The following is an 11,342-nucleotide window of genomic DNA, read 5'->3' as shown; positions in this document are numbered from 1 at the left end:
CGACATCGTCGCTCCGCTTTGACCACCCCACCCCACCATTTGTCTTACTTAGTGACCCCTGCCCTTCCTGACCACCCCAAATGACCTGACGAAGGTAGTCCTGGACTGAACCCCTTGGTACCAGAAATGTCCCAAAGGTCGTGAGGCTCACCAGGGGGTGGGGTGGTGTTCTTCTCCTCTGCGCCTCATAGGACGCAAGGGGTGCAGGAGTGAGTGAGGGGTCGTTAGGGGGTGGGTGGGTGGCATCAGCTAGGAACTGTCTCGGTGTATCCTAGGGTGGGTACTGAGGGTTCGGAGAATGCTGTGATAGTAGGTGGGGTCCTTGTGTCCAAGTGTAGGGTAGGGGAGGATAGGGTAGGGTGAAGTATGATGAGATTTTACTAATGGATGTTGACTAGTTGAGGGGGGTGGGGGTGGGGATCAATTTTTATATTGGTGGCTATGTCGACTGGGAGGAAGGGTGGTAGGGGTCCGGATTTCGACAGTGATTCCTTGGGTTGATCAAGGTCTGTGTGGGGGTAGGGGTGGGGGTGTACACAGAGGGGATGAGAGATCCTGAGGGGTAGGGTAGAGTGGGGAAAGGGTAGGGGTTATCAGTCGAGGACCGCGGCAATGTCGACGATGTCAGCGACATGGAACAACGGTGAGAGGCGAAGAAGAGCGAGAAGAGAAGAAAGAGAAGAGAAGAGCGAGAAGAGAAGAAAGAGAAGAAGAGGATAAGAGAAGAAGAAGAAGAAGAGCGAGAAGAGGAGAAGAGAAGAAGAAGAGCGAGAAGAGAAGAAGAGAAGAGAAGAGCGAGAAGAGAAAGAAGAGAAGAAGAGAAGAGAAGAAGAAGAGAAGAGCGAGAAGACAAGAAGACAAGAGAAGAAGAAGAAGAAGAAGAAGAGAAGACAAGAGAAGAAGAGAAGAAGAGAAGAAGAAGAAGAGCGAGAAGAAGAAGAAAAAGAAGAATCACACAAGACCAACACTTTGATGTAGTGTAGCTTGAGGAATCGGATCATGACGTAGAGTTGATCCTTCTTCGGAGACATACACGCGAACAGTTTCAAGGGATGCTCCTCTCACTCTAGTCATGCAGATCCGAGCAAGTGGGTCAAGAATGATGGTGATGACAACAAGAACCATGTGGATTTCTGGGCTGACCATAAGGTCAACCCTCTGAACGGTAGACATCTTGCAATGCTGCGGCATTTCAGAGCTGACGGGACAGCAGGAGATCACGGAGTTGGAATCATCTTCGAGAGAGAGGAAAAGGACGGTATGAGCTTACGAGCTCTCTCTCACCGTGACCTCAGCGGCAGGCGAAGTCGTGGTCACTATCAAGGACATCATCGCACATGGGACTGCCTTTCGCTCAGGTGACCTTCCTTGCCATCCTGCATTGTCGGTCACGCTGTCTATGTGCAGGCCAGCTCAGCCCCGGTGATGAGATCATTACTGTGGAGAACGAGAGTATTCAAGAGACGAAGATGTCGAAGGATCGAGTGAAGGCGCTCTTCATGGTGGCTCTTGTCTCGGCGTCCTTCAGTACCCACCTGACTCTCCCGCAGGGCCCCAGCGGCTCGTTCTGCAACTTCGAGGTCAAACATTCCGACGGATCGAGAGAGAAGATGAAGCTGGAGCGCGGAAACGTGAGAAGCTGCAGGAAAGATTCACCTGACGGCAGGCAACCAGGCGGGTTATTGGGCTCTCTATGACCAGCTGCAACGAGCTCATGCCGAGATTAAGGTGAGGGTGCCGGCAGAGCTGGCAGAGCCTTGCTGATCTTCGTACCTTGCTGAGCTCTCTGTCTAGGGTCGAGATGAGGAGATCTATTCGTGGAAGAGGAAGTACGACGGCTTGGAACGCAAAGTGATGCTCATGTTGGGTTGACGAGACTCACCAATGATGCTTAGATCCACTCTCTCGAAGAAGAGATCGCAAGCTTGAACGAGAAGCTACGCAAGGAAATCGCTGCAAGAACAAAGGCTGAGAGCATGATCAAGGTACTTCACAGCCAGAACTTCTGCAGTCAATACATCGTTCCCCCTTCTTTCATGTTCTGACCCTCGCCTCCTCCAGGTCGTCGAAGACGAACGTGACCGAGTCAAGGGTGACTGTCAGGTATCGCCCCTGCTCCCCCCCCCCTGCTCTCTCTTCCTCTCTCCTTCTGATGTGTCGACAGCGCCTTGAGGCCAAGATCGAAGTCCTCCTGCGGCAGATCAAGGAAGCCGAAGAACGCGCAAAGAAGGCCGAGATCGAAGCTGAAGTACGGGCTCCAGGGCAAGGAACTTACCTGACGTCGCTATTCCAGGCAGCGAAGAAGGCAGCGCAGCTGGAGGAGCTTGCTCGGAAGACAGCAGAAGGTGAGAGTCAGCGGAAGGAAGGAGGAGTCGGTGACAGTGTTGTGCTGCAACAGAGCGAGAGCAGAAGTCCAAGCAAGAAAGCATTCAAGAGATTCATCTGCGAAAGGAGTTTGAGAATGATAATGCTACCCTAAAGGTTTGAGATTCGTAACTCAAAACATAAAAACTATTCTGACGCAGAATGGCAAGGCACGGCTGGCCGAGCTTAGCGAGAAGATCAAGTCCTTGACTGCCACCTCCACTCAGCTCGTCGAGGTCACCAGCCAGGTCTCAGCTCGCCCGCCGCCTCTCCTTCTCTCCTCACCCGCACTCATCCTGACAGCTCGAGGACTGCAAGAAGAAGCTCGCCCGCGCTGAAGCGGAAGTAGAGTCACGCAAGGCAGTCATCGCTGAGCTCCAGGTGACCCTCGCTCGACGGGGGGCTGGTGACCTGACGAGCCGTCGGATGCAGGCGGAGGTCAAGAAGTCAAAGTCCTCGCAGGTGTGTGACGCTCGTAGCTCCTCCCGCCCTCTGCCGCCTCCCGTCTTGTTGTCCGCTGACCGTGCCGTCCCCTCCCAGGCCTCCACAGAAGCCAAGTGCAGCACCCTCGAGTCTGGTACCCGAGAGCTCCTGGACGCCTCGCGGTGTAGTGACAGCCTTGCGACAGAGCTCACCTTCCTCCGCGACGAGACCTCGCGTCAAAAGGCTGACCTCGCCAAGCTCGAGCAGCTGCTGAGGTGACTTCGCCTCCTCGTCCTGCGCTGCCGCTTGACCCTCGTGCCGCCTCTGCGTCCAACAGCAAGGCCAAGGTGGAGGCTGAGAACGCTCAGGTGATGCTGCTTGCCCCCTCCACGTAGCGCAGCTCATGTGTGTTGCTGCTAGAGCGCGAGTCGCGTGCTGGAGATGGAGCTGCAGCCCCTACGGTGAGGAGGAGAAGGAGAGGGGAAGGCTGAGCTGATGCCTTCCGTCAGCGATCGTGAGCAGATCCTGGAGAAGTCCATCGGAGAGCTCAAGGTGAGTCCGCGTCTCTCGTCGCTCCTCACCCGCTCGTCTCCAGGCCAAGTACGAGGACACGACCAGCGAGCTCCAGCGCGAGCGAGCAGACCGTCAGATCGGTGATGCAATGAGAGAGGGAGGGAGGGAGCAGCTGACGACCGCGGCCGTAGCGGAGAAGCAGCTGCATGATGTGGGCGAGCGATGCACGGGACTGGTCAAGTGAGTGCGAGAGAGGAGCAGCGGGGAGAGCTGACGCCATCAGCAGGAGTCTGGCCGAGACGCGCGATGCAGTAAGCAGCTTGTGCGAGCGTGTGTTGGCAGCAGCTGACGCGGAGCGATCAAGTTGCGTGAGAGAGAGATGAAGATCGAAGAGCTGGAGGCTCAGCTCGCAGACCTCAAGATTCAGGTGCTGGCGGCTCCTCTCCCCTCGCGCGTGCTAGAAGGTTGACATATGGGCGGGGCAGGTGGGAGCGATTCCCCAGCTGAAAGCCAAGGTGCTGTCGCTGTCGACGGAGAAGGTAAGAAGGGGACGGGTAGGGAGGGGATGACGAGGATGTAGCGTAACGTGGAGGACATGGTGGAAGAGCTCAAGGCTGAGGTCGCAAGGTTGACCTTAAGGTATCGTGATGTCACGGTCCTGTTGATCATTGCCTTGACGAGTCGTCAACTAGTGAGAAGCGCATGCGGGGTGAATACTTGGAGGCGCATAACAAGGTCTTCCCTCCCTACTCGCCTTTCTCTTGTTCTCTTTCCTCCATTTTGTTTGTTCACTTTTCTCCTCACCATGGTTTTGCTCAGATCGAGCAGCTGCTGACGGAGATGAACGCTCTTAAGCTTGCGGGTGCTGTCAGGCATGAACGGCATGCCTCCTTGACCCGCAGATTCTAGGAGCCCAGAAGCTGGCCGACCTGGAGCGTCGCATCAACGAAGATGTTCACTTCCTTACTCAGGTTGCTCCTTCTTCTGTCCTTCATCTTGTTCCTCTTTCTCCTCACCTTGCGGCTTGATACAGGAGCGAGACAACTACAAGCTCGAGCTTGACCGCTTCTACTCGCTGCCCAACCCTTGCGGTACTCGAGGGCACAGGAGGAGGCGGAGGATGAGCCGAAACTGATCAGAGCGGCAGGGATCGGGTGTGAGATCGAGGAGATCAAGCAGAAGCTTCCCACCGGTGGGACTAGCTTCTACCAAGCAGATCAAGTCACTGATCGATGTCTCTTGCAGGAGGGTCGACTGCTTCGCTTAGGGTGAAATCAATCTTGACAGGTATTGCAACTTGCTCTGTCGACTCGTCTTAGGCTCCCAGGCTCTTCCGCCGATCTCTGCGGGATGATCTGCAAGGTCCTTCTCTTCTCTCTGCTGCTTGTGTCTCATGCTTGCGCAGAGCGACGTCGTCCTCGAGGTTGACGGAATCCGTGAGAGCCACTGGATTGGATCCTGGATCTAACTAACCGGCAGCCACCAACGAGATGTCGCTCGATGACCTCAGGACGAGGATCGCGGGTGAAGCTGATCCTGCTCCCTCCCACCTCCTGCTCTCTCTTACCTCCCCTTCCCCATCTACTGACTCGCTTCTTCCTCATCTTTTCTAGGTCCTCGTGGCTCGCGTGTCACCATCAAGTTCCTTCGCGATCGCATTGAGGATGGGGTGAGGCTTCCGAGGCTTCTCAACAGCTGGCCATGGCTGACACGCCACAGATTCAGGACGGGATCCCTTATACCATCACCCTCAAGCGGGGTCAGAGGATTCTTCGCCGCCCTCCTTGCATGGCACATGACTTCGCTCTCAGGCTGCTGGGGTGCTGAGCATGCGGTGGTGTCGCCGGAAGACAGGGACATGCTCGACCAGGGACGCTGGTGAGCTCTGGCGATGCTGGCCAGCTGATGACTGAGAACCCGCAGGCCCAAGCCCGGATCTCTCTCAGTGCCGGAGTTTAAGATTCAGGTGAGGGAGGAAAGGAGGGGGCAGGGGGGGGAGGGGATTCTAACAGTTTGGTAGGACATCCATCGCTTCAACAACCTGTCGGAGAGAAACTCTTGAAGGCACAACAGACATGATAGACATAACAAGAGCTGAAGAAGAGCTCAAGAGCTGAACAACAGCGCTTGCTAATCCTCGTCCTCCGATGACAAATCCAATGCACTCGCTCCCCTCCTCTTCATGACCTGCACCATCACCATCACCAGGCTGCTCCTCCGCATCCCTCGTACCCTGTAGAAATCTTCCTCTCCTATTTCTCCATCTCCATCTCTGTCAGCCTGCTCGCAATCAGCAGCGCAGGACTAGAGGGGCAGCCAAAACCTCGTCGATCATCTCTTGAATCTCCTCGTCCGTCATGCGCTCCCCCACCATCCTGCGAGCTCTTCACCTCCGCCCCTGCCATCCTCGGCCTACCCGACGACGCGCTTGAGGTTGGCGAAGGAGATTCTTCCGGACCGATCGTCGTCGAACAGCTGGAACACCTTCAGGATCTCTTCCCGCGTGTCTCGCGTCGCCATCTTGCGCGACATCAACTGCCACCAGCTCATCCCCAGCTGCCTCAGACCTCTTGTCACCTTCACGAACTCGTCGTAGTCAACAGTGTCATGCTCGTCCTTTCCCAGCTCAGCCACCATCTCCCGCACCTAATGGGCATGAGAGGAGGCAACAGCCGCTCAGTTCACCTCTGCCTTCTTCACGTTGAACCCCAGAGCTCGCATGGCGATCTTAAGCTCTCTGCCTCCTCGTCAGAACACCATCTCCCTCTTCCCCTCCCCCTCCTTCGCACTCTGTCTGCATGTCCCTCCCTCCCTCCCCTCCCCGCTCACCTTACATCAACTTTGCCTGATCCATCTGCATCGAAGAGCTCGAAAGCTTCACCAGCGGTAAGCGCCTTTGACAAAGACGTGGAAGGAGACAAAGAAGGAAGAAGGGAACAGAAGGAGAACCGAGGGAGGAGGGAGGAGGGAGGAGGGAGGAGGGAGGAGGGAGGAGGGGATGTACCCTCTCGGATTTCTTGCATCTGCTCCTCTGTCACTCCCTCCTGCGAGCTGATCAGACAGTCTCGTTCGCTTCGCCTGGCACCTGCTGGCGACTTTTCTTCGCCTCCTTTAATTTTATGGACGGGCTGCTGATCCTGTCGACGAACGAGTGAGAGAGAGCGAGGTACAGGAGGAGGACTGCCCGCTGTCCCTCAGGCGAGACTTGTTGGGTGAGGAAGCAGCGCCGGGAAGCATGGGAGAGTTCCTCCGCTTGGTGAGGGGAGCTGGAAGGATGCCTGACTTGCGGGGAAGCGAAGCCTGCGAAGGACGAGAAGAGGCCATGAGGAGAAAGAAAACAAACAAACTGCAGAGAAGGAGAGAAGGAAATGGGCTGAGATCGTGATGGCATGGAAGGAAGAGGCGCAAGGGAGACGAGAGCTAAACTCCTCGTGCACACAGACCATCGATGTCCTATCAAGAATCGTTAGCACCTGAAGTTTCCTGCCTTCAGCCTCTTCTGTTGATCCAACTCATCTGCCGCTTCTATTGTACTTGAGATCGCTACTCTATGCCTACTCCATGCCCCTGCTTCTTCCACTGATTTTCATGATCTTCTCCTCCCCTGATTTCCCCTCCTCTCCTTTCCTCTCTCCTAATCTTTCTGCCCCTCCTTCCCCTCCTCTTCTCCCCTCTCCTCCCCTTCCCTCGCCTCTCTCTACGTCAACATTTTTGTTGGACGCGTTCTCTTTTGAAATTCTTGTTTTGAGCTCGCCTCAGACTGTTCTCGCCGCCGGCCCGCCGGATCATCGGAAACGTCGGGCCGCGCTCAGCGGCTGAGAGTCCGAGGCTCCGCGGCCGGCCCGGCGGGCCGCCGGGCGGCCGATGCCGGGCCGAGTAAGCAGCAACAAGCAAAACCGACAGGCATAGAGCACACAGCAACAAAAGTGGTGTACGGACCACAGCAACAAACGCGGCGCAAACACACGGCGAAACACGGGATTGGACTGCAGACAGTCGACTGCCCGGCGCTATCTTCCGAAGTTCATACGTACTAAGGTCCCCTCATGTCTGGTAGCTTGGGTTTCACATCCTAGCATACAGTCTATCTCTCATGGGCTCCTCAATTCTGGCTTTGTGTGCATCAGTAAACTCGGTCTTGACTTTGGACTAGTATAAGTCCGATCTAACAAACTTGTGCTCCGTCACGGTCACGGATACAGTCGGGGATCCTCGGTCTCGACATCTGAGTTTTACTTGCATAAGGTAACAAGTGCCTCAAGCAGAGGCGACGATGCCCCACCCAGAGGCCGCGGACGGACAAAGGGCAGTGAACCCGCGGGAGAAACGGAGATGACCTCTGAAGGAAGAAGCCTGCGGCGGAGCTCAGCTGGAGATGGCTTGCGCGTCTTGACTCGACATGAAGTGATGGAACTTCGGCGTATGCCAGCCGTGCCAGTCAGATAGCGCCGAGTTAACAAAAACTCTCCTGTAAACCAAGACGACTTACGTGGCGAGGCGGCCAATCTAGCGTGTGTGACGAAGAGGGGGCTTTCCTAGCCGTCTTGCTAAAGCCGGGTCCTCTCATGTCTGCCCGGGACTGATCATGTGCTTGGGCTATCGGAGAGTCTCACTGTGCTCCTCAATTCTGGTTAAGTTTTGTGTGCATTAAACTCGGTCTTGAGCAAAAACTGTCTTGTTACAACTAAGGTCGATGTGATATCTGCGTGACTTTGGACTAGTACAAGTCTCGTGACTTTGGACTAGTACAAGTCTAACAAACTTGGAGTATTCCGTCGGTTATGAGCCTCAGGGAGTCGGAGACCTCCGGCGAAGACTCCTACTCGGGCGACCGTACTAGCTCGACAAAGTCCGAGGAGGAGCTGTCCTCGGGCTCGAGAAGTGCTTGCGCCCGCAAGGGCGTCATGCGCTTCGGCACCAGACAAGAGCGCCTGCAGCGTCAGCTGCATAGTGAGGCGCTGATAGGTGGGCGATATCCACATCCCAGGGATGTGGATAACAGCACCCACCTGAGCTAGAGTTATACTCGAGGGGGGTGGCCGCGATGTGGGTTTGAATCGCCACGCCTTTGACCCCATTATTTCCATTCCAAACCTCGTTGTCGCGTAGGGTGGGTCACACTCTCGAGCGTTGCGAGTTTTACGGTTCAACGTTTCGAATTTGACCAAGGTTCACCCTCTACCCCCCAGTCTCTCAATTTCAAATGGGAAAATGATGGGTAGGGGGTCCCCCCATTTGTCTCCACTCCAGCCCCCCCCTCCCTCGACGAACAAGAGATGGTGAGATTGTCCCATTGACGCGCGTAAGGACGATAATGAACAATGTGAGACTTCGAATCTAACCATGCATTGATATGCAGGCCCGACGAAGATACGGTTACTTGTCTATTTGTGATGACTTGGTCTCTTCTGTGAAATTCAAGAAGTAGCAAGAGATTTGAACTCAACATCTCTTCCTCAACATAAAGCCAATGCAACATCTCTATCATTACCACGCTGCCTCAAATTGCACTAAGACCACTTAGATCACTTAGCTTAGGCCGAAGATGATGTCAAAGCTGAGCAAAAAATTCAAATTCTTGCACAATGACGATTCATTCAAAATGTTCAAGTGTAATTTCAGAATGGACAGAAGATGGCATAGCAACCGCCGATCTCAGCATGTATTTTGAAACTGTGATGGTAAGCAAAAACATCATATGAAACAGTGTCTACCTTGTGTTTCTCTCTGTCTCATGGTCTACGGTATCCTTCGTGGCACAAACCTATATGGCCAGTGAGTTGCATCGGGAACACTGTAGATGTGCTGATTGGACAATGGCAGGTACATGATATGGTTGGCGATATTCAGAGTTTTAAAAAGATAATCGTTTGTATCAGATGCTTGCTTCAGACGTGTCGATATGAGATTCCTTTCTACGCTGATAATCACGGCAGTGAATCGTATCATCGTGTTACTGCGGCATTGCCGATGATGTTGATGAAGCAATGCTTATTCTCTCTGCAAATCCTTTCTCGCAATTGCTCCAACCATGCAATTTCAGGAAAGTGTCTTGCACACTCCGAGATAGTATTGCATGTTTGACATCTAGGCTGTGATACCAGGGATCAAGCGATATATAGAGTAGGCAGAGGCTGTATCAGTCATGCAAACTTGAATCTGCGTAATAACAGTTTCTGAAGATTGTTTATTTGCCAACAAATAAAAGATGCTTCACCATGATGGTGATTACTGTGGTCCCTTGTATACAACAGCTCTGAAGCAGCACTGTCCTGGTAGTAGCGGCTCACAGAACACAAAGCACGCAATGGACAGGAGGAACTTCGGGAGGATGTCACAGTAGACCGTATAACACTCTGAGATACACTTTTCAAAAGAAGGAGATGCAAACAAATAGAATGATGTTGCATGCAAATCGAAACAGAGGTGTCAGGATCCTAAATGAATCATGTTGGCAACAAGGTTTGAATTTTCACCTAAGACAATCGAAACTCTACTGATCACAATAGGGATGACAATGAGGATGTGTAAACAATCACATCTGCTAAGCGTTGCTATTTGTTGCCAAGCGGAAACGCACCTGTGAACAACCTGGCATAGATCATCGTGATCTTCATGATAGCGGATTCAACAACCAGGAGTTAAAAGAGCCCGTAAGCCCAGGGTGCTATTTGTCCATCGAACTTCAATCGAACTCTGAAGTTGAGATAGGAAGGAACTTTGAATCTTCAAGAACAGGGGTTTATGTAAACTGGAAGGTGGCACATCTTGAAAGTCAATGTTTTCATTGGAGGACATATTATCTCCATTTCTTCTAGTCTCGATGCCTCTCAACGCAGCTGATTGTGGGCTTATGCGTGTTGCAACCCCAGGAAACAATCATCGTTGGCGCGACATGCGTGCCCGACCCATTGCGTCTGATTATAAAATGTAACCAATCTGATTTCACACATCCAAAAAATTTGCTAACACTTTGAAATTTGAAGGGAATGTTTGTTTGTTTGTCCGTGCTGTTCGTTTGTTTGTTTGTCCGTACTGTTCGTTTGTTTGTTTGTCCGTGCTGTTCGTTTGTTTGTTTGTCCGTACTGTTCGTTTGTTTGTTTGTCCGTGCTGTTTGTTTGTTCGTTTGTCCGTGCTGTTCGTTTGTTTGTTTGTCCGTGCTGTTTGTTTGTTCGTTTGTCCGTGCTGTTTGTTTGTTTGTTTGTCCGTGCTGTTTGTTTGATACCCGGAAGGCTTCCGGGTATCGCGTCTAAGGGATTTTATTCCTCTTGCAGGCTCTTTGTTGCTTGATCGCTTGGCCCTTCGGCTGCTGCTTGTCTGCGCGGCTTCGCGCTTGGGCTGGCGGTGCCGCGTCTGGGTGCCAGCAGTGCTGGTTCTTTTCGGGCTTGTGTTTTGTGTGTGATTGTGCAGCTTCTCGCTGGCAGAAGGGAAAAAGTGCCTCAAGCAAAACAAAGCAGGAACAAGCTAAACCTCCTGGCACTCACCCGCACAGCGAGAAGCTGCACAAACACGAACCAGCACTGCTGGCAACCGTCAGCAGACCCCGGACACCGCCAGCCCAAGCGCGAAGCCGCGCAGACAAGCAGCCTAAGGGTCAAGCAATCAAGCAACTTGCAAGCAGCAGGAGCATGCAGGAGGCTCGATGGATTTACTGGCAGAAGGTAAAAAGTGCCTCAAGCAAAATAAAGCAGGAACAAGCTAAACCTCCTGGCACACAGCGCACAGCGAGAAGCTGCACAATCACACACAAAACACAAGCCCGAAAAGAACCAGCACTGCTGGCACCCAGACGCGGCATCGCCAGCCCAAGCGCGAAGCCGCGCAGACAAGCAGACTAAGGGTCAAGCAATCAAGCAACAAGCAGCAGGAGCATGCAGGAGGAATAACAGGAACACGCACAGGATTTACTGGCAGAAGGTAAAAAGTGCCTCAAGCAAAACAAAGCAGGAACAAGCTGAACCGGCAGGCACACAGTCCACAGCGAGATGCTGAACATCTCTTAGACGCGATACCCCTCTGGCGACCTTCTTCGTTGAGGCGCA

General features: G+C 53.4%; 3 protein-coding genes across 3 annotated transcripts; 2 read left to right on the top strand and 1 right to left on the bottom strand.

Annotated features, from left to right (window-relative positions):
- Positions 1–612: 612 nt before the first annotated feature.
- GUITHDRAFT_114039 (hypothetical protein) lies at positions 613–5,362 on the top strand (the record flags this gene model as incomplete). The annotated part of the gene is made up of 40 exons (XM_005826713.1): positions 613–643; positions 1,079–1,165; positions 1,214–1,258; positions 1,302–1,358; positions 1,408–1,502; positions 1,551–1,631; positions 1,675–1,728; positions 1,795–1,851; positions 1,896–1,985; positions 2,062–2,103; positions 2,165–2,248; positions 2,294–2,345; positions 2,399–2,481; positions 2,526–2,612; positions 2,668–2,745; positions 2,797–2,941; positions 2,993–3,062; positions 3,125–3,155; positions 3,208–3,248; positions 3,297–3,339; positions 3,383–3,440; positions 3,492–3,540; positions 3,587–3,611; positions 3,665–3,727; positions 3,786–3,839; positions 3,881–3,939; positions 3,993–4,035; positions 4,120–4,162; positions 4,210–4,271; positions 4,334–4,391; positions 4,448–4,492; positions 4,546–4,587; positions 4,628–4,662; positions 4,706–4,736; positions 4,780–4,824; positions 4,914–4,969; positions 5,020–5,059; positions 5,112–5,178; positions 5,224–5,266; positions 5,321–5,362. 40 exons carry the CDS (start codon positions 613–615, stop codon positions 5,360–5,362), a joined length of 2,313 nt encoding a protein of 770 aa, XP_005826770.1.
- Positions 5,363–5,430: 68 nt separating this feature from the next.
- On the bottom strand, positions 5,431–6,323 carry GUITHDRAFT_158374 (hypothetical protein; the record flags this gene model as incomplete). Its single annotated transcript, XM_005826712.1, has 8 exons — positions 5,431–5,487; positions 5,533–5,580; positions 5,624–5,675; positions 5,717–5,835; positions 5,878–5,946; positions 5,986–6,037; positions 6,130–6,175; positions 6,305–6,323. 8 exons carry the CDS (start codon positions 6,321–6,323, stop codon positions 5,431–5,433), a joined length of 462 nt encoding a protein of 153 aa, XP_005826769.1.
- A 2,608-nt stretch (positions 6,324–8,931) lies between these two features.
- GUITHDRAFT_154291 (hypothetical protein) lies at positions 8,932–9,402 on the top strand (the record flags this gene model as incomplete). Its single annotated transcript, XM_005826711.1, has 2 exons — positions 8,932–9,075; positions 9,124–9,402. A coding segment is annotated over one exon (261 nt), but the record flags the coding sequence as incomplete, so codon positions are not given.
- Between the last annotated feature and the right edge of the window lie 1,940 nt (positions 9,403–11,342).

Source organism: Guillardia theta, assembly GCF_000315625.1.
Source record: "Guillardia theta CCMP2712 unplaced genomic scaffold GUITHscaffold_72, whole genome shotgun sequence".
Taxonomy (NCBI): domain Eukaryota; class Cryptophyceae; order Pyrenomonadales; family Geminigeraceae; genus Guillardia; species Guillardia theta.
Note: the sequence above shows the minus strand (reverse complement) of the source record. Positions and strands in the feature narration are given on the sequence as shown.